The 21,896-nt window shown below is 40.8% G+C and overlaps 1 protein-coding gene across 2 annotated transcripts in view; it reads right to left on the bottom strand.

Annotated features, from left to right (window-relative positions):
- Positions 1-1,837: 1,837 nt before the first annotated feature.
- Positions 1,838-21,896, bottom strand: part of RELN (reelin) — a 305,081-nt gene continuing 285,022 nt past the window's right edge. The window contains exons 55-65 of one of the 2 annotated variants that reach the window (XM_030014297.2): positions 20,655-20,761; positions 19,994-20,236; positions 19,300-19,475; positions 17,593-17,666; positions 16,597-16,758; positions 16,095-16,252; positions 15,011-15,230; positions 13,807-14,004; positions 13,265-13,363; positions 8,272-8,277; positions 1,838-2,975 (exon numbers count right to left, since the gene is read on the bottom strand). In XM_030014297.2, the coding sequence (XP_029870157.1) occupies positions 2,879-2,975; positions 8,272-8,277; positions 13,265-13,363; positions 13,807-14,004; positions 15,011-15,230; positions 16,095-16,252; positions 16,597-16,758; positions 17,593-17,666; positions 19,300-19,475; positions 19,994-20,236; positions 20,655-20,761 (1,540 nt within the window). In that variant the 3' untranslated portion in view covers positions 1,838-2,878. The remainder of the gene's footprint in view (positions 2,976-8,271; positions 8,278-13,264; positions 13,364-13,806; positions 14,005-15,010; positions 15,231-16,094; positions 16,253-16,596; positions 16,759-17,592; positions 17,667-19,299; positions 19,476-19,993; positions 20,237-20,654; positions 20,762-21,896) is intronic. The other variant, XM_030014298.1, reaches the window with a different exon arrangement.

A 21,896-nucleotide genomic window follows, 5' to 3' on the forward strand; every position in this document is an offset into this window, starting at 1 on the left:
GTTTTATACCAGTAGACAAGCTTATTAGTACATTTTATAGCAGTGTCACTGTTTTATTGCCATTGATTATGTGCTGTGTCACCATTGCTATTTTAACAACTATTTAATGTCAGATGAATGATTGTTTTCAGTCATATGGGAGGAAAAATAAAACAGCACATATGCCCAGCATGCAGTATGTGCATGCTATCTTGTGTGCAGTAGAATGGGAAAAAATGTAAGGAAGGGCTTCCTGGAATCTGGAAAGGGCAAATGACAGTACCACTTGAGAATCTACCAGCAGGGATGATTTTCTTGAGAAAAGCCTGTGCACAGTTTGTAGTGAGTTTTGGTGAAGTGCCTTGTGGGATTCCTCAGTAGTCATGATTACATACGTTATTCAAAGGAAATAAATACAACTGTGAAAAGCAGTTTCTCTGATTATGCTGGTCTCTTACCTGGAAAGAGAAGTCAGATTAAGTGCCTTGCTGTATCTAAAATCTTTAAAATAAATTAATTCCCTAGCAAGATACTAGCTGCACACACATTTTAGATTGAAATGTCACCCATCTATTGACATATTAGGGCAAATAAAATTATCTTTAAAAATAGGAGTGTTTATATCTTGCTTTTTTGTTTGTTCAATGGGGGAAACTTTTATTACAATGTTTTAAAATCTCTTGCCTAAACATTAAGCCAGTATATTCTTTAATAACCTCATTTTTTTTCCTTCCTGCTCTTTCTCTGAATAGATCCTTTATCTTGTTTCAAGGATTGAAAGCACACGGACGGTTCTCCAGAACAGTACGGCGATGTTGCAGCTGCAGGAGGCTGGGCTGTTGCAGTAAGTTTCCAGGTGTGTCAAAGGTCTGTTGCATAATTTTGATCATGCCAAGGTTTTGACTAGCTGGTCACTGAATGACTTCCTTTTTACCTGCACTGCTCAGGTACCTTTGATCAAAAACCTCTTAAAAATTAAACATATTTTAGGTGGCTGAGCGTGCGTGTGTAACAAACACCATTCTGGTTCAGACCAGTATAGTGCCAGAAGCAGATGCGCTTGACGTAAGAGCATAGCAGGTGTATGTGGTACTTCTCTCTGATGAGGAGCGGCTGTGGGAACTGGGGTTGTTTAGCCTGGAGAAAAGGAGGCTGAGGGGAGACCTTAGCGCTCTCTGCAGCTACCTGAAAGGAGGTTGTAGCAAGGTGGGTGTTGGTCTCTTTTCCCAAGTAACAAGTGATAGGATGAGAAGTGGCCTCAGGTTGTGCCAAGGGAGGTTTAGATTGGATATTAGGAAAAAATTCTCCACTGAAAGGGTTGTCAGGCATTGGAACAGGCTGCCCAGGGAGGCAGTTGAGTCACCATCCCTGGAGGTATTTAAAGGACGTGTAGGTGTGGTGCTTAGGGACATGGTTTAGTGGTGGACTTGGCAGTGTTAGGTTTACAGTTGGACTTCATGATCTTAAGGGTCTTTTCTAACCTAAATGATTCTATGATTCTAAGAATTAACAACTTTGTTTTGAACCAGGTTCCTTATGTGCTGTGCTGTAGTCCTCAGAGCTTGGAAATGCCGATTTGCACATTGGGTTTGCAGATAAAGACTAGTGAGAGTGTGTATTGGTCTGTGGCCCCGTTTTGTTCCTTGCACCAGGACCTGTTCCAATGACCGTGTTATGCCCACAGGTGGGACTGGGAAGATCTCTTGCTTTGTGTTATTTGCAAAGTGCTGTTAAGTGTGACGTACTAACTATTAATAAATACCATCAATGTTTGTATTAGAATCTAGGTATTTAGTAAAAGAATTCGGTTTATGATTTCATGTAGGGCCCGCATGGCTTGAAAAGTCTAACGTCAGAATTCTTTGTTGACATTATTTTTATTGAAGCATGGATCTTTAGCTTGGTTCACCATAAAGTGAAGCATTTTATTTACGATAATAGACAGTTTAGGGCTATAGGGGCATTATAACGTTGCTGGTGTAGATACAACTTTATCAGAAGATACAAACATGACCCGCAATAGAAACAAACACTAAAGAGAACACGATGAAACGTTCACTGTTTACAAATCACTTCATTACTACAGACACCAAATGGCAGTTACTGTAAGTAAATCAGTTGCAGAGAACTGACTACATTTAGACAGGGAATTGGGAACTTCTGTTTGGGGCTTCATCCACAACTCCTTAGTAGAAAAAAGTTTAATGTCAAGCATTCTTTTTTTATCCACAAAACAATGCTAACCAACAGACATACCAAAGAATAAGACCAAAGGATATCAACGCCTTTACAACTACTTTTGCAATTATCTTCTTGATTAAGTACTTGATTTTTTTTTTTAATACATTTTGTCAGAAGGTAAATAGCCCAAAAATCAGCAGCAAAAATATTACAACAACAAAACAAGTAAATACAGTGCCAATGTGTCATGTTGTAGAAGAGAATACAAAGAGGACAAACAATGATAACTTAATCATGTAAAATGACACAGAGCTGAAATACAGTGCACTTAAATACTTATGTGACAAAGAATGTTAAATTCTGTACTTAGTATGTAGGTTTTTTTAAACATAAAATCTGAAAAGTCTTTGTGCTTAACCTTTTTTTCCTGTTAAACAGAATTAGTTGCTTACTTCCAATACTGCCACTGTAACTGATATTACAACAGATCACAATTTTCACAGACACATCAACATTAAAACATTTACCTATGAGAAAATAAGTCACTTCTCATTAGTTCACAGTGCGAAAAAGTGGTGTACACTCTGTCTTGAGAAAGGCTTTCAGTTATTCATCAAGCCAGTTGCAGAAAAGTCCTGATACCAGACGCAGTGCTAGATTTAAAGAATGGAAAGCAACACATCACATGTTGGGAGGAAAAAATAAATGTCTCGTTTCTTCATGGATATCGTCTAAGTGACCTTCGTCTTCTGTTGTAGAAATGCCTGAGCCCATGTTGCCGTGAAAAATTCATCATGTAATTTTGTTTGCGAGTGCTGTTAAAATCAAAGGGCGGAGGAAGAGAAGAGTGTCAGTTTCTTGTATATGTACTTCAAATTCTTTTGGAGCAGTGAGCTAGTGGGACAGATTCTTCTTTGTCCTTGCATGACCTTTCAAGCCTGTGTAAAGTGGTGTGAAGTGCACCCTTTGTATGACAGCAAGGTACAAGGCAATTGAGAATCTGTCCCACTTTGCTTTTATTTACAATTCATTATCTTAGGGAAAGGTTAAGAGCTTTCAGCTAATGAAAACTTCTGCTGCCTAGGGCCAGATTCACTAAAGCTGTATGCACTTCATACCCTCTCAATACAGGGCATTTCTCTACAGTGGTTTTATATTCCAGCTACCCTTCTGTTTTCAATCATTAACTGCTTTATCCTGAGAAGAGAAGAAAAGCTTTACTCCATTATCTTCTGCTTCTACCTTATAGGAAGTGAAGTACAACACTTTTATGCGGACTTAATGTTTCCCTCCCCTGTACGCCCCCATCCAAAATTAAAGGAAGATCTGGGAAATAAGCATCATCACATCTGGGAGGAGACCAGGCAAGAGACAGTCTGACTGCAGCCTAATTGAAGAAGGGACACTTGTTCAGACCTACCCGGAGGACAAGACCCATCCCACCTAACACAGGTTTCTACTTCTCCCATTGAGGGAAGAAAGAACCATGAGAGGGCAGCAGTGGACAAGACGGCTGTCTGGGACTTTGATACCTCAAACCCATCTAACCCCTAGGGGCTGGATCCCACCTTCAGTTTCCGAATTTCAGCAGTTTTGGAAATGAAGCTGTAACATCTGTGGTGCATCCTTGTGAGTCTACTTATGGCCTATACAGACTTGCATACACCTTGGAGAGAACTCCATGTGCAGTGCCACAGACCCTCTATATCCTACTGCCTCTGCTGTGGCAGGGGACTGCAGAACAGCCACAGAGCTTCATCTGGCTGTGCCTTTTCTTGGTCTGCTTACATACATATCCAAACCCCTAGCACATGCACACAAATACAGGTCTACATAGATCTACAGCCAAACTGCATTCAGAATTACATGAGAATGAAAAGGTTTATGTATTCTGAAGTTCCGATAAAGGATGTCTCCTCTCAGACCTACAACTTGCAGTGCACTTGGCCAGATGTATAAAGCACCTGAGATGTTGCTATAAGAGAGACAGTGACTCTTGCACTCTACACTGTAGAGTCCCAGGGTATGGGAAAGACCCTTTGATCGGACAGCTACTTTTAAAAATAAAAATAGTATCACATACTGCTGCCAGACTCCAGTTTTTAGAGCCACCTGACCCCCTTTCTCCACATGGAAAAATGGCATACAAGGTACTCCCACAGAAGCAGTTAGAGGATGCAGTTTCTTTAAGAGATCGGGGCACAGCATTAACCATGCAGACCCCAGGGACAACCCCAACAGGTGTAAGGAGCTTCACCCAGGAGGAACTGCTGGTGACTACATGGCCAAATTTTCTTTTGGTTTCCAGGGGAAAGGAGCTGCAAAGTCTTAGTGAATCTGTGCAGTCTCGGGCTAATTTCTGACTCCTTCTCCTAATGCTCCCTGCCTGCTTAGGACCTTGTGCTTTCTAGCTTCTTCCCACAGTGGGAGAAGGATGCCTGGCCTAAGCATCTCTACTCCAAGGGACTCGATGTTACCAGGACCTTCCAAACCAAGTCCATCAGATTTTAAAGGTGATCTGTGAAGTAAAGCCCTGCAGTAGACATTACAGCCAACAAATCTCCCATTTGTGGGTGCAAGGCAGGTTTTAACTTGTGAGTTTTCTCTGTGAATGAGAAGTAAATACTCATACTGTAATCAGTCGTACTTTCCTCTCTAGTGCATAAGCTTATTTTTAGTGAATGTGGCCCTTAGGAAAAAGGAATAATTGCATGCTTTGCAAAACACGTATGATCCTCCAGAGGCAAAGACAGCTTTTGCTGTAGTATGCTAATTTCATCTAAAAAAGTCTGTATGACAAAATTATACCCTTTTCAACAGCTGATCTAGAACACAATTGACTAAACTGAATAAAAGCAGTTGTGTCAAAATCTAGGTTATAAACCTCTAAGCAAATCCAAGTCGCTTTCCAACTAGTTTTCCAAGGCTTTGAAATTTTTTTTTTTTTTTTGCCACTGGAATATATATACAAGAATGAAACAAAGTCCAGCTCCTGGTGACAATGAAAGCAAACACATCTATACTTGGCACAACTTTTGGCACTCTCACAATAAGGCAGAGCTCTAGAGCATTTGGCAGTTGAGAGAGGGGTTAATGTTTGAGGTTGACTTATCCTGACTTTCACCTGACTTCTTCAAGTGAAAAGGAGAGGTCTGTGCTGATTTGTAAGAGCTTCGTGTGAGAGAGTGACAGCGGTGAGTTTATATAGTTTTAATGCCACTTGGTAGCGTAAGTGCAAAGAAGTACTGAAGATCAGTCTTTATTCTGGTCCTGTAGTCATCTCAGTGGAACATCACCCTCAGAGAGGAAGGCAGGAGGGAAATCACGACCCTGAACACACTCCTGAAAGTGGCTGCCATTGGTCATGAGGCTTGAAGGAGGTATTAATCTTGCCCCTCCTTTAATTACCATTGCCTGGGAAGTGGGTGGTTCCTTAGACATAGAGCCTTCAGGGTGACATCCTACCTCTCAAAAGAGCATCCTAACCATGAAGTGAGGATGGAGCACCTATCTACTGGGAGAAGGCTGCTCTGCAGCAAAAATACGGGAGACAGGGGCGTGGGAGAAAGCACAGCCCAATTTTGAGTGGCCTTGCCCTAGGTACATGGAACCAAACACAGCCTGTCAATGTGTTTGGCTGAAAAAATTGCCATTTCTGGACCTCGTTAAATTTGGGACTGAGCTTGGCTGTGAGTGCCTCAGCTTGGGCAGGACTTGGACAGCTACAGTCCTTGGTCCAGGGGCCTTCGTGTTCCCCCATCTCCTTCTTGCCTTTCATCTGCTCACATTCAGCAACAGCTCAGCAGAGATTTTCAGGACTCATTTTGGACACTGCTAGGTGCACTTGGCCTCTATTTCACTTCAAATGCCTAACCATTTTGCATCTGGCCTTAAAGTTATGATGAAGATGTTTAAAACAACGAACAAAGGAAAAAAAAAAACAAAAGGAAAGGAAAAGAAAGGATTGAAAAAAGGAAAAAAGAAAGGGTTACCTAATAACTTAAAAGAGATTTACTTATTTTTTATGTATATAATTCTGTTTTGTTATTTTATAACATGATCAAGAAGTTACAAAGAAACATATATTTATGTCTTATGCTGAACACCAGAGCAGTGTAGTGTGTGAAAAATAAGAGAAATCTAAATTCTCAGGAACTAAAATGCTTATTTTTTTTACTTGCACTGACATGGTTCAAACTTGTCCTCATGATGTCTGAGATAGATAGACTTTCCAACTACTAGCTGGATGCCACATAAAAACTTCATGCCTGCTATAGAAAATGGCATGATTTTCACTCTTGTTATAGGTAAATATGTATACCCTATGTATTATACTATCATATTGTATTGTACAGTAAGTATAGTCTGGTATCCACAAAATCAGAGGAGGTCTATATTTATTTTTTTGAAATAATTTTATATATTGGTAGGAGACAAGCACTGTATAAGAGAGATCAATAGTGCTTTATAAGGTCACGATATGTATTATGTAATATAGCTTGCAGGAGTACTTGCGCATTTCTTGCATTTGGTGGATTTAAGAATGCTTTCAATATTATTAATAACAAATTTAATTTGTATTTTCACAGACTGATAAAAGAATTTACCATAATTTTGCTGTTGTTTTCTTGCTCGGAGCACCCAAAATGTGCTGGGCAGCATCAAGCTATATTAGGAATAGACCCCCCCTTCCATAATGGAGGGTGCAGAGGGAACTTTTCTTTAGATATCAGTGGCAACTTGAAGGCTGCTTTGCAAGTGTGCAATGGACTGGTCAGCATCTGCTGAGCCTTCTGCCTTTTCTGTGCATTCACTGAACCATCAATCAATCAGAAAAGTACAGACCCAAAATAGTTATTTGTGTATTGCTGACGGAGCAGACAGGAAAAAAGCAATTAATAGGAGCAACTACTGCATAACCTGTTCGACAGTTTTGAGTGCATTATTAAAAAAAAAAAAAGATAATGCTGCTCCAATTTATGTAGGAAACCCTACATAACTTTCCAGTGAAGTCACTGGAGTTAAACTAGTTAGATGAAAACAATATGCAGCCAATATAGAACAAAATTCTGTCTAGGGCATGTTCAATAAATACGTACAATAAAGCAATATATGAGAAGGAGTCACTCTGGGTCTTTAGTCTTTAATAGAGCATTCTGGCTATTGCATGTTTCCTAAAGCACAGTTTGAACTACAAGTCTTCAATTTAAAATTTATGAAAAGAGAACATAGCCATATGGAATGAGAAATATATGGTAAACCCCCCCCCAGTATATACTAATGTCATTCATTATTTCTGTGTTTTTATTTTTAATTGACAGGGCACAATAGGAACCAAACAGAAACAAAAATATTTGGATAACAAAATGAAACATGAACAAAGCCTTAGAAAACAGCAAAGGCATGCCTCTCAGGACTAGGCTTGGGGTAAATTTTGAGGCTGAATTACAAATGCTTTGTTAGGAGGGTACTATAATAAGAAAAGTGATGTGCTCTGACTGAAGTCCTGACGGCTGATATCAATGACAAATGTTCTTTGGCTCCGGTGAGGTCAAGATTTGAACCCAGAGCTCAGTAACTATGTTGGTTAGTGGTATCTATTAACTGCGACAGGACAAAGCAGCAGAGTTAAAAGAAACAAAAGAACTCTGTGGGAGACACTTACTGTGTGTCTAAGGGGCATGCATGGCTAAGCCACCATGCAGATTCACTGACATGCACTACCTGGCTGTGGCTTCAGCTCTGTGGTCATCAATTATGGAAAAAAGTGGGAATTCCCCCTTGGAGCTGAGAGGTCTCCCATGCAACATGCTGGGAGCCCTCCATTGGCAGGTCTCATTGCACCGCAGGAGAAGGAGAAGTCCTTCTCACCGCAGCCCCAGTGAAATTCCCACTGCAGTACGGGGTGAGCTGCTGAACACTTTCTGCTAAGTTTAACTTCCCTGAATGCTCCCTGGGAAGAGCTGCAGGCTCAGGGCTCTCAAGAGCTACATGGCACATCTCAGAGAGTACAAATAGTTTTCCACCAACCCATCATTGACAAAAGTTTGTGAAAGAGGTGTAGCTGTAACAGAAACATACATTTGATACTGATTCAGGGAAAGTACTTACCTTATTCTAGTGTAAAACCAATGACAGCAAACAATGAAATACAACACAAGTTAGAAAATGCCTTTCAATGCATGCAGCACTGTGATTAGTCATAAAACCCTGATGAGGTTTAGAGGCAATATAGGACTTTTCGTCTCTTTTGAAAATAAAAATTGAACAAATTATTTCCTGATATTTCAAATAAATGCTTGTATTTTTATTTTCTATAAAATTCAGCATGCACTTTTTAGAAACATAATAAAAATGTCATAAAAGCACAGACTGCATCATATTATATTTGGCATAAATGTTGAGAATATTCAGATAATATCCTAATGTTTGAACTATTTCTGTTCTTTATTTTAAATATGTTGATACTTTAATTTAAATGGATTTTTTCAAAACATTGCTTTTTACTAAAAAAATGAAGCAGATGAAAATGCTTTTCCACATGAGCACTTGTTGTTAGAGCTAGAATATATAATTTGTATTTTAATGTTGCAAAATAAGAATAAACATTCTTTGCACCAAATGCAACACAAGTTCTCACTAAATCATTTGTGCCAAAAATGTGAGAGTATCTTGACAATGAAGAGCATGGAGTGATGGCTATGGAGGGATTCGTTCTGTTATCCAACAGTTAACCATAAAATAGTAGGTAGGGATAATATTTCTTGCATTCCTTGCACAACTCAAATTCCTTTGGATCACATCATGAGTTTTGGGGTGCAAAGAAAGCAACATCAGACCCTTAATGTTCAGCTTATCATTACGCTTTACTTCTCAATACCTTTGACCAGAATTGAGTTTATGAGAGGTCTATAAGGGCCTGCCCTATACACAAAGAGATGGCAATTCCAAATGCACATGCAAAAAAGTGTGTGGTGTCTGTGCAGCAGACAGGCTGAGAGCTGTGCTTCCAGAGAAAAACAATGTGCAAATGAAATGCAGAGTTGGACATGGGCTTTTCTTAGGGCAGAAGTACAGGGGCACAGAAAAACGCTCCTTCTTAAGTCTGGGGTAAAATACTTTTTTATCCTAAGAAGAGCCACACGGAACATATGAGAGTTGTGCCCAAAGCTTTCTTTACAAATGGAGAGAAAAAATGCTGCGCTAACAAGGAATAATCAGCACTAGCTTTAAACAGGACTGGACAACTTGACAACTAGTATTCTCTCCCCACCACAGGATAGACATCAACCGTTGTTAAAATAAGTTGGCAAGCGGTTAGTTGGCAAGATCGGTTTAATGGTATTGTGTTTCACCTGTTCAAAAGAGGTGCTCAATTTGAGCACCATTTGCAGCTGCTTCACATTCTTAATGAGACTGCTTTTTAATGAGTGATTCAAATAATTCATTCAAAAGTGGAATGATTTTAAGTAACATACAAAAGTACCCATCTTTGGCCTTTCTTATCACTGCCAGGTATTTTGCATGCACGTATAAACTGCAGGTTAGTTTTTTCCCCCCAGCAAACTATCTTGGGAGCAAAAAGGAAACAAAGAAATTGCACCCTGAAAACATGTTTGCTGGTGAGAGGATGATGGCCCTTGACTCAGAAATCAATTGGACTGAACAGAGTGTCATGACCCTGGCTATGCATCATCTGTGAGCAGTATCTGTACTATGACTTGGCAGCTGGGCCTGTGACAGAATTAATTTCAAATCTTTGGATTGCTGAGAAGAGTTGAGCCATGAAAGCAGGTATTCACAGATTTGTCCGTGGGGTGAGCACTGTAAGGAGGAACAGGGACATCCCCCACGTTGGATGGGAAATAAAAATCAAGAAAATCCTTGGTTGTGCTACATCCCTACAGACCAGCTCTCCCTGCTGGCAGGTGCTTTCCCCATTTGCCCTCTTACTCCAGCCCTTGGTCTGCTCACTTGCCCGTGGGCTGAGGAAAAGCTGGCACAGCACCTAGGTGTGCATCTGGGGGTGCAGGCACCCAAGCCAACACCTAGGGCATGAGGGAAAATCAGACCTCCTTGTCAGCCCACAGGGTAGCGGAGGAAACACAAGACGAGATGTGTGGAAAGCCAGGAATTTCTGTATGTCCCAAACCACACGTCCTAGTATAGGTCAGCTACTAGCTGTAACGCCTCACAGGCTAGAGGCTTGCCTGCTGCATCAACGTGGGTACACGGATCACAAACAAACATGAAAGTCTAGGACTTAAACCAGGGCCAGTGAGAATAATTTTGATGGTGCCCACAGAGGTGTACGGACTCTCATTCAGGTGGGTGATGCAATGCAGGCTTATAAGGGGACTGAGCACAGACTGTGTTAGACAATGACCACCAACAGGTCCTGTAGCCAGGGGTGTTCATGGCTTTCTGAGACAAGGTCAGAGTGCCAACTGGGATTACTTCCAATTTGTGAGGCACAGTTGTTTTCTAAGGTATCCCAGCTTTGGGATGAATAAGCCAGGCAGAAGCCTACTGACTCTCCAGTGAGTCCCTATAGAATTAATGGGAAGAGGTAATTACAGCACCCTGGTGAGTGGTTTTAGTTCAGGCCATGCCTCTCTGCAGCCATGTCAGAGAGCCCTGGGGTGGCTATCACCCACAGAGCTCACCTCGGGCAATCTCGGTGAGAGGGCAGAGCACCCGAGGGATGCTGCCTCCTCACCTCTCACTGGAGAGATGCCTGGGCAAGGTGGCTTGCTCTCCCCGGGGCAGGCAGGATTTCAGGAATATTAAGAATTAAAGCTAAGTCCTATCCCTAGTATTCATGGTGTGATCCTGGCAGCCCTGGTGTGTGCAGGATCATCCAGGGTTAGTGCTAGCAGATACTGATCCAGGCTCCCTTCTTTCTGCCTGCCAGCACTCCGTGGAGGTGACTGAGTGTCTTCATCCTTTTACAGTTAAGAAACTGAAGTGCTGGGGAAAAAGTGACCAGCATGAGGTGGCTGAGTGAAACAGCAGAGCTAAAGGAAAACCCAGGTAAGAGTATCTGTCAACAAGGAACAGTACGCCTCCATTCGGCAAAGGCTTTATCGAACCCTTTGCCGGTTACTTGCAAATAAAATTTAAGAGGTCTACAGAATATTTTGATGAATTAGAAGGTGCAGATAGAACTTAAGCAAAACAGAGGGGTCAAAGCCACCTGTCAGGTCTGAGCACATGCCAGCATATGAACCAGATGCGCCACAGCATGTAGTTCTGTCTTTCCTGAGAGTGGCATGTCTCACATGTTGTAGTTAGCAGGGACTGGAACTCCACATCTGGCCTTTGGGAAAGATACTGCCATGGCACTGCATTTCACAGTACTTGATAAGGGAGAAATCTCTCTGGTTTGGTCTGTATTCCTCTGTGGGTTGTACCAGGTGTCACCTGAACAGGGTGGAAACTACCTGTCTCTAGCCTGATATTTTGGCCAATATTCAGGAGAGCCTTAAAGCTCTTTAACAGGAGAAAAAGAAGAGAAAGGAGGAGGCACTGTCTGCCCATCTGGTTCCTTCTCTAGGCAAGGTTGTGATTACTTGCTATAGCATTTCTATTGCTGTCTCCATTCTAATATAACATATCTCTTATGACTGACTTGTCACCACTCAGCTAGTGTGTCTAGTCTGCAGCCTGGCAGATGTCATTGTCAAGGAAGTTCTCCATATTTCAGCCTAAGAATCACTTTTTAAAGATTTGTCCTCTTCCTACTTATACTCCTTCATTCAATGCTCAGATTGACCGGTAATATTATGCTCTATTTTTTTTCTGACCTGATTTTTTCTTTTTAATTTTTTTTTAATTGCAAGGTGGAAAGACATGGGAATATTTCAGAACTACTAGTTTCCTTTTCCATGGTTTCCTAAACACTGTGAACCTCCTGCAGGTTCATGCTCTTCCATATCTTTTGTGATGCAGCATCATACAGCCACTGATTAACTAAGTCAGGAATCACATCCGTCCCTCTGTTCCTTCAAGTTTTAAGCTTAATGTTATGAAAGCAGTGCCCAGCAAGGTGTGTAAAAGCAGCAGAGCGTGCACAGTTACTCAGTGTTGGGACCAGTTTGATTTGGGGTTGATATGAGTGCCATGCAAGCTGGTGCTTCTTGGTGGAAAGAAGAACAGGGCTAACTAGCAATCAGATAATTCACTTTGCTACTGTTACAAAACATTACTTGCAGTGTCTCTGCTAATTCAGAAACCTCATGGTTAAAATTACACGGTCTGGAGCTTATCCAAGCCTAATTTCTTTATTGCTGGTTTTTAAATTGTTCAATAAAAGGAACATTTGAACCTATCTATGGAGCAGGCACGCCTCTCTCTGCCAACCACTGTCAGCGATGAGTTCCCGCCCGTGAAGCCACTAGAATTTCACTTCTACTGGAACTAAATTGTTAGAGAAAAAGCAGGTCATCTCTTCGTGACGTAACACAGGAAAAACGGGTTAGCTGCCAGCGAAACCCATCTCAAGAATGGGAGAATCAGGAGGGTGCAGACACTTTACTTGGTAAAATCTTGACAGGGGGATGAATATAGAGCTCGGACCATAGGAACCTGATATAGTGAACCCTGTTTCTGAACAGTATCCTTCTTACTAAAAAAAGGAAATGAATAAGGCATTAGTTGCTAATGCAAACTTTTCAGAGGCACAACAACATTACTTTGTGCGAACAGCAATACAGCAGACTCTTTTGTATCTTTGAAAGGATATAAATCAGCTTCACATGGCAGCACAGCGTTGAACAAGAATATCCTTTCTTATGTCCCAGCACAACATTTTTTTCACAGTCATTGCTGCATTACAGGACCACACCAATACTTGGTGGTGATAAAGCCCCACTTTCCCTCCTGCATTTTTCCACGATGCACAACACATACCCTTGCTGTGCCACTTATTTCATGGCTGTCTTAACCACTGACAGTTGCAGTCAGGGCAGAGCATTAGCAAAGACTGGTTCTCAAAGGTTTCCCTGGGCCACAGTGGTTCTTACTGAGCTTAACACTTGTGCCATGCTGGAGGAATTTCAGTGCTTTCTGAGATGGGGTGGGATGAGGTGAAGCTGATACTCACAGGACGACTTCTACGTGGTCCAAAGCCCACTGATCATGACCTGTTCCGTTGTGACGGGGCTGCCACCAGCGCAGTAAGACTCCTTTCATTCGTGCCTCCCTGTCATCACAAATGCAAGAACCTATGAGAGCTCCAGACTTCTGGTGTTTTGCACATCCCTATCTACCCCCCAACAGGAACTGAGAGCAAAGTCAAAGCGTTATTGCTACATCCCTGAACATCAGCACACCATACGTGCAAAACATTTAATGGTGAAAAATGCACACAGATAAGGAGGAATATTTCCCCCCCCACCATATCTTTAAAACAAGCATTCTGTTTTTCTTTCAAGTATATTGGTAAACACTAGGCTGGAATTTCTTAATCAGCCTTCCCCTTAAGTTTTCTTCTTTGTTTACCCTCTCATCAACATTTTTTCTTGCACAGCTTTGTTTACCCTCTCATCAACATTTTTTCTTGCACAGTGATGCAAAGATAGATTCTTTCTTAGCAGAAATATATCTTGTGCACTTAGAGGTAATGAAATGTGACTGGGTACTCACAGGGGAACGTTATAAGACACTCTTTGGGCTTGTATAAAGTCCTTTGGCTGATGCTGTGCAATTACTTGCCATGTAATTCCATTATTTACACTGTATTGCAGGAGCACTGCCTTGTCTACAGTGTTAGGATCACTCAGATTGGTATTGCAACTGTCTGTTTGTGAAATACTTCCAATTTGCAAAACAAACATGATTTTGCTGTAAAACACAGAGAGAAAAGCTATTTTCAATATGCAAAAAGTATTCAAACAGGAACAATAGAATTTCCAGGTTTATTGCATTTACTTTGAGCATCCTCAAGAATCATTACTTTTAACATGCAAAATAAACTGTTCTCACATCTCTAAAAACACAGCTCCCCTTTCAAAGTAATAGTTTACTACGTATAACATATTGCCATATAGTTGGAGGCAATAGATCCAATTTTACAATGTATCTGCACAAAACTGAAATACATAAACAATATAAACATGCAAATGAGTGTATGAAAAGCTAAAAAAGGGCAAATAAAGGTTGAATATAATGAAGTGCCTAAAAGATTTATCATTTTCTACCTGGGTGTTCAAATAAGAAAGGAAAAGCCTAATTTATATCTGGCCCACTTGCCAATTCATTCTGTTTCTAATCTTGCTTCAGACAACTAAATACAAACCAGTCCAGAAAGCTGTCACTCTGTTAAGAGCCAGTACAGGCTGGTTGCATTTGTTTTTCCATGGCCAAAGAGGCTCAATAGATGAAAAAGATACTCCTGTTCATTGCCAGGTGAATATGATTCTGTCTGACAACTGAAACAGGAAAATGAGTCTGTAATTACTAATAGCATCTTTGGTCATAACCATCGTGGAGGCACATACAAACATGGGATTTGTCTTTTCAGATCAGGCACTGGTCCAGACAGTCTGGTGTCCAGTCTTTGCCAATGGCTTTGTTGTCAGTGCTGGCTTACTAGAGAGTGCTCTGTTGGGCATGACAAAAACATCTGACCTTTTCATCTGACATCGCTTCCTCCTGACTCTCCATCTCCCAAATGGAAGTCACAAAGCATATTGCCAATCCTAATGTTTATTTGCCAGCAACATCTGACTGCATGGTACAGCCAGGTCAGTCCATCCTCATCAGTACTGGTCCACATGGCTGCATGTACATATGAAGAGTTTCTTTTCTCATGAGCTGCTAAAAGAGCATTTCAGGCTCAAAGTATTACCTTGCTCGGGTGAGATCCAGAGGCTTAGTCACAGCTTGTCGTATTTGACATCCATTAAAATAAAGCGAATCTCCGTGGGCATAGGGTGCCAGCTGTCCACATCCATTCCCTATCACTCCCCCCTGAATGGTTTCCCAGTTTATTTCAGTGACTCTTTCAGATTCAAAATTATCTTTGATATAACTGGGGAGGTCATGGCTAAAAACAGAGCAGTCATCACCTAGAAATGACACAGTGAAGTTATAAAACACAAAAAACCCAAAAGAATTGAGAAAATTGAGTTACAGTTCATTGTAATTCCATTCAAGGTTGTGGCCCAATATACAGTGTGACTACAGGCTGAATATATTTCAGCAGATCCATTAATAATGTGCACATTGCTGTACAGCATTAATTTTTAGAAATTTGAGGCTGTGAGTCTTATTTTTTTACATCAGTATAACTTCAAGAACTGCAGTACGGTTTCTCCTATTTTTCATTGATGCCAGTATGAGAAACCTCAAATTGCTGGTTGAAGGGAAATGCTTCTAAAACAGGGAAGGGATCTGATCTTATAAAGTTATGAGACTCTCTCCTGGAAGACATTAAACACTGGCTCCACTCCCACAAAGCACTCATAATTTAACGAGGGCACTCAGGTACCATTAGGCATGTGCTTAGCTGCATTGAGGGATTAGAGCAGAACACTCTGTCCTGACGGGGCACAGAACTGAGTCCCTTACAGGTGCCAGTCACCAACATCTGGATCCCATGTACACATCGCCTGGGAGTGCATACACCCTTGGAAGGAGTACAGGGGTGGAAGCCATTTCTGGGTAAGCAGGTAGCCATGTTCTGCCTTCAGTGAAGGCTGAATGGGCTTTACATACAGTACCAGACAGGGGAGACTACTGACTCAATCCAGAAAGAGTAAAGAGAGGGAAGAGCTGTTATTTGCAGCTCTGTCAAATTATTAATTTAGAATTTGTTACTCAAGCATTCCAGTAATTAATTTAGACATGACACATCACTCTGTCTTTTTGTTTAACTTTGGGCTAGATTAGACTGTAGCAGATGTATAAGAAAGAAACTGAAGAAATGAAACCTTGGTATCCTTCGTCACAAATGCAAATGGCTCCAGTTGTGCAATATCCGTGGCCGCTGCAGAGCTTAGGGCATGCTTCCCCAATGTACACGTGGTCGATTGCCCAGCTTTGTTTCTCTAGTTCTTCTCCCTTCTGAATCCACCTGAACTGAGTTGCACTGCAAATATCAAAATCCAAACACAGTATTATGATATCTAGCAATTAAACACATCTGTACAGTGACATTCAAATACACCAGCAGCAGATGTAATGAAAAATGTCATATGAAGGGGCTGTGACTTCAATAACTGGAAAGACCCACCCTGAATGGGTGGCTGCTACATCATTGGCAGTAGCCACTTCTATTAACAAAAAGCTTCCTGAAAAACATTAATTATGTATCAGATCTAAATCCAGCAATAACAAAACATTTTTAATTCACCAGTTGTTCCAAGCGAACAGTGCCAGCAAGACAGCTGACATTTTATAGGTCCACAGTGTGCTGACCTTTCAGTAACCTACCTGGATGAGACATGATCAGGCAGCTGGAGAGTTATTCTTCTCCACATAGAGCTGTTGACAGAGTTATAGATGGTAGCTTCGTGGAACTGAAATGGGGAGCAGCCAATGCTATTAGATGAGGAAGGAAGACAGTGTGTCTGGACAAGCTGCCATGAGTCTGTCCTGCAGGAAACAAACAAAAAAAAATGTTTTAGAACAACTGAAAGAATAATGAAAGGGAAACAGGTAATTCTAAGGGTCATGGCATTGCCTGTCTTACTAAACAAACCCAAGAGATTGTCAGCAATAGTTTCCATGCTCTGTAGCCACAAATAGCCAAGGGGTGAGAGGCTGAAGCACCAGTGCAGCCAGGGAGCACTTTCCAGCACGAGGTTTGAGTGCTGTGAAACCCTTGGTGGTGGTACACACAGCAGAGTCCAACCCAGAGCTCCTCTGGGCTGGCATGACAGAAGGATTTATTTAGGAATCTGCTCCTTAGTCTCCCTCTTACAGTGTTCAGAAGAGTCCCAACAGAATTTGCTCCATGTTCATCCACAGTTATTTGAGCACAGAATATACCTTCACTTTTACAAATTATAATGCACTACTATACTACAGCACAGGAGACAGTGTTATTAATTGTCTTCTAGTTAAAGACCAATTCGGAGTTAAGTAACTCCCATTTCATTACAGCTTGGTCCTAAATATATAGTCCTGTATCATACTAAACCAACAGTTTCCTGTGGATGTGGTTTTCTGCAAGCACATTTTTAACAGGCGCATGCCCGTGACTGTAACTGCAAGCTCAATGCCATGAATCTGTCAACATCTGGGAAAAATTATACAGAGAATTTACAGGAGTTATGTAGACAAATCCCAGTGCTTGCACACAGGCTTTGTTGAGATCCTGCTACAAGATGAATAGCAAAGTAATTGCTTTAATAAATAAAAGCTCTCTAGGTTTTTACTATTATACTGTGGGTTTCTTTTAGGTCTATGGATTCTGCTGTCATTTACCTGGCATCCTTTGTATACTCCAGCATCACAGAGTGGAGGTCCCCACAAGAAGTTGCCTCACAGCCAACCACGATCTATAGCACAAATAAAATCGGCTGCTATAGCAAGTCAGGTAGACATTTAATGTGATATATAATGAAATCTTGCTCTCCTTATTTTTTTCTTTACAGGGTGTATAGAAGAGATTGCCAACTTAGATCTTGGACAAAATCCATCAAAAATGGATGGAAAACAAAAGACCCAGTACTTCAGACACTGCTTTTACTTAATGAATTTTACTTCATTGCTACTGTTATTTTCAAATAGAAACCTAACACTACGTTTCTAAAGTTCAAATTAAATATCTAAACAAACATTGTTTCTGAAACACAAAGATGTGATAGTTCCTTGGCATTTCAGAAAGTGAAGTACCTAACTATGTATTAATTACCTATGAAATTTATAACTCATAATGATAAACATGTGGATATAAACTTCAGTCAATCCAATTTAAGAATAGAATTATTCTGAATATTTAAAACAATAAATATATTTGTGTCATATTAGAGTGGAAAGATAACAGTACCCAATGTACTGTACTGAATAGATAACAAAAAGCTAAATTTTAAGAGCTTCAAAACCAAATGGCAGCCATGCACAAGAGCTGAGTTCTTAGTTTAGAAATAAAATCTTTGTTGTGCCTGGTGAAGAAAAAGGAAGAGAGAGTCAGGAGAGAAAAACTTTGCAATGAGATTTTAGTAATATGAACTACTAAATGCTGATTGGTTATTATAATCTTGGCCTTAAAATAGAGGAAAAATATGACAGGCTGGGCAAAATAAGCAGCTTGGGGGGGGTCTTGGCATTCAGTAGTAAAAAGCATGTCAGATTCCTTTTTTTATATAATGTCTTTGAAGGTGGCATGCTGTGTGAGTGGGAGAAGCAGTGCTTTAGGGATTATCCTAGTCAATATAAAATAGACAACAATGTTGAGAAAAGGTGAAAAAAATTGATTAGTAGAAGATGGAAAATTCTGGAACTGTCTTGTCAAACAGAAAAGCAAGAAAAAAAACATAACAAGAAAATGGATGACTATTTTGATAACCCTGCTTTCCTATTAGTTTCTGGCTTATTTAAGACATGGTGCTTGGGGAAGGCCTTAGAACATATCTGTACAACAAGTACATGTTGCCTTTGGCCCTAAGCAGAATTCTACCGTAAAACAAAGTAAAATATTCAGAAATGTTTCTCTGATTATTTAGGTCATTTGCCATGACACAAGTAAGTAGAAGGGGTACTTCTGCTAGAGCACTTTTGTATTTTCCATATGCCACTCTTCTCCAGCCTGCTTCTACCTTGCCGTTTCTGCTTATTCACAAATTAGAGGAAAATGGCATACATTGCATGGTGTGTATTCTCACCTTAGAAAATAATTCCTACTGTATCTGATGATCCAGTAATTTCAAGAAAAAGGGATGAGACTTCCAATCCCTCTCAGTAACCCCCAAAGCATACAGAAAGTCAGAATAATTTGACATTTAACATTCATGCAATCTTTCTGGTTCTCATTACCTACACTTCAGAATTTTCTTTAAATTCTAATAAAAAGTCATTATTAATTATTCATCCAATAGGGCATTCTAGTTGGAAGAAGAATAATTTCTGGAGACACATTTGATGATTTTTCATTGCATAGTTTACTTTGGAGAGAGAGAGAACATTTCTTACTTTAAACTGCATCATGTATCCTGGCTGTATAATGAGCTCCCTGGAGGACAGGATGTTGTGTGTTTTGTCTTTTTTCTTATTTGGCCAGTAGAGATGGAATGATGGATTTCCACAGAACCCTGCAGTCCTGACTGCATTAGGGTAAAAACTCCAGTTTTCTTCATGAGAGGTGCCTTCTATTAAGATGAGTTAAATACAATTACTGCATTGTCTCGGTAAACATCAAGGCTTAGTAATGAATCCATAGAATCACTAGATACAGTACTTTAGTGATATATACACTAAATATATGCTACCTGTCATGACACACAGTAAGCAAGCTACTAACAGACATAATAAAAACATCAGCTCTAGAGAGGCAATTAAAATGTTAAAATAATAGTACTTTTAAAAAATATGATTAAATAAAGCTTTACTACCAGGATTTTAAATGAAATGAGTTGGACTGAAAGAAAAATTTTTGCTTTTCTTATACGTATATACATATATATACACACATACATATCTGAGTATTCATGTATATATATATTTACACACCACTATTACTAGCATGAAGAATAGCATATAAACAGCATTAGTCTACAAAATGAAAAATTTGCAGAGTTAAAAAAAAGAAGTGTGCTTGCAAGCTCACAGGGCTTATCTTAGATAAGATAATGCCAGACAACAGATTAGCTGTCACAGCCTGTCTTACCGTCATCAAACGTGTCTACCAGCTGGCTGGGGTTGATCTCTGCTCCTCCGATCAGGATGTTATCCAGCGCCCACTGCGCCCGGTCAGGGCCTGAAACCACAATCCCGTTGCTGATGGTAAAAGGCTGCCACCAGCGCAAGCGGGTTGTATTGGTCAGAGCGTGTTCGGGGAGGAGGATGTAGTCATGCCTGACTGAGATGTATTTTTGATAATCCATCTCATGAAGCAAAGTCCAGGATATCCCTAGAATGAAAAGATGCAGGTTTAGTAATAAAAACAAGTGTATGGTAGAATCTTCTAAAAGATTAAAGGAAGACAATAGGAAATAAAAAATAATAGCTATGGTCTTCTGATAGACAAATCTTAACTTCTAAGGGTGGCTGGCAACTGTTACTCATTGCAAGAGCAATCTTGTAAGCGTATAAAGGAATCAAATTGGCTGGAAGCCACCGATTACTGAAATCAGGCAGGAGTATTATGGAAAACTCCTGAGCAATAGATGGAAATTTTAGATGGGGAAAAAACTTCACAAGGACAAAAATAACTTTACAATTAAAAATTATCTTATTATTTTGGATGTGTCTGACAACCTCTCAGATATTGATGGTGCTTGAATACAGAACAAGGCTGTAGCTTAGCTGAAACTACAGGATGTACTTGCCTCCATCAATGGAATAGTCTAGCAGCACTCCCTCCTTTCTGCAAGTTGGTCTGTGGCATGTTGTCATGTTGTTTTCACTCCCAATTCTGCCCCAGTACTGTAGAAACCTAAGAGTAAATGTATACATTTACATCTGTTAAAGATCTGCAGAAATCGAGAAGTTTGCATTCTGCTAGCAGATGTGCTATAAATGTTCAAAATGCCAGCATTTTTAAGCAAGTAACATCAATGTACAAGTAGAACAAGGGTTCCTAAAAACATGGCCTAGTAATTCTCATGGGAACCTCATGAAATTCAGCAAAGTCCTGCCCTGGGGAGGGACTAACTCCTTGCAATGGTACCGCCTGGGGACTGACTGACTGGGAGCCACTTTGCTAACGGTTCCCTGGGAGTCCTGGTGGAAAGGGAGCTCAACGTGAGTTAACAAGGTGCCCTTATATCAATGAAGGACATAAAAGAAGTCGATACACTGAGGCAAGGTCAGTGGAAGCCACTGGCATGGTTGGGGCTGGAGCATGTGCCCTGTGAGGAGAGGCTGAGGGACCAGGGCTGGTTCAGCCTGGAGAAGATGGCTGGGACTGGGAGACAGCGGTCACACATCGAAAAAAGGGAGGTTCTGATTGGATATAACGGGGGGGGGGGGGGGGGGGGGGGGCACGGAAATCACTGTGAGAGTAACTCAACACCGGAACAAGCTGTCCAGAGAGACTGTAGGATCTCCGTCCTTGGAGTTTTTTCAAGACCCAATGGGACAAAGCCCTGAGCAATGTGGTCTGAATTCAGTGTTGACCTGGCTTTGAGCGTGTGGTTGGACTAGAGACTCCCCAAGGCCCCTTCCTTCCTGAAAGGTTGTGTGATTCAGCGAACTCTTGCTGAATTACAGAAGTGAGAGTGTGTGGCTTCATTAAAGCCATACAGTCAAGGTAAATGATGTTGAGGTTGTCTTCTACATCATGTCCTTAGCTTGTCTAAACTGACATAATCCCACTGCTCTCCAGTTAAGTCATCCTTTTCTACAGCACGTGAGTGGAGTGGGTCTTGTACGGGCATCCAAGAGAGGACAACCGGCAGAGGTTATGTTCTGAACTCAGTGGGAGACTGTCCTGGTTTCAGCTGGGATAGAGTTAATTTTCTTTCTAGTAGCTGGTATAGTGTTATGTTTTGGATTTAGTAGGAGAAGAATGTTGATAACACACTGATGTTTTCAGTTGTTGCTAAGTAGTGTTTAGCCTAAGTCCAGGA

The sequence above is a fragment of the Aquila chrysaetos genome, chromosome 5 (genome assembly GCF_900496995.4).
Source record: "Aquila chrysaetos chrysaetos chromosome 5, bAquChr1.4, whole genome shotgun sequence".
NCBI classification, from domain to species: Eukaryota; Metazoa; Chordata; class Aves; order Accipitriformes; family Accipitridae; genus Aquila; species Aquila chrysaetos.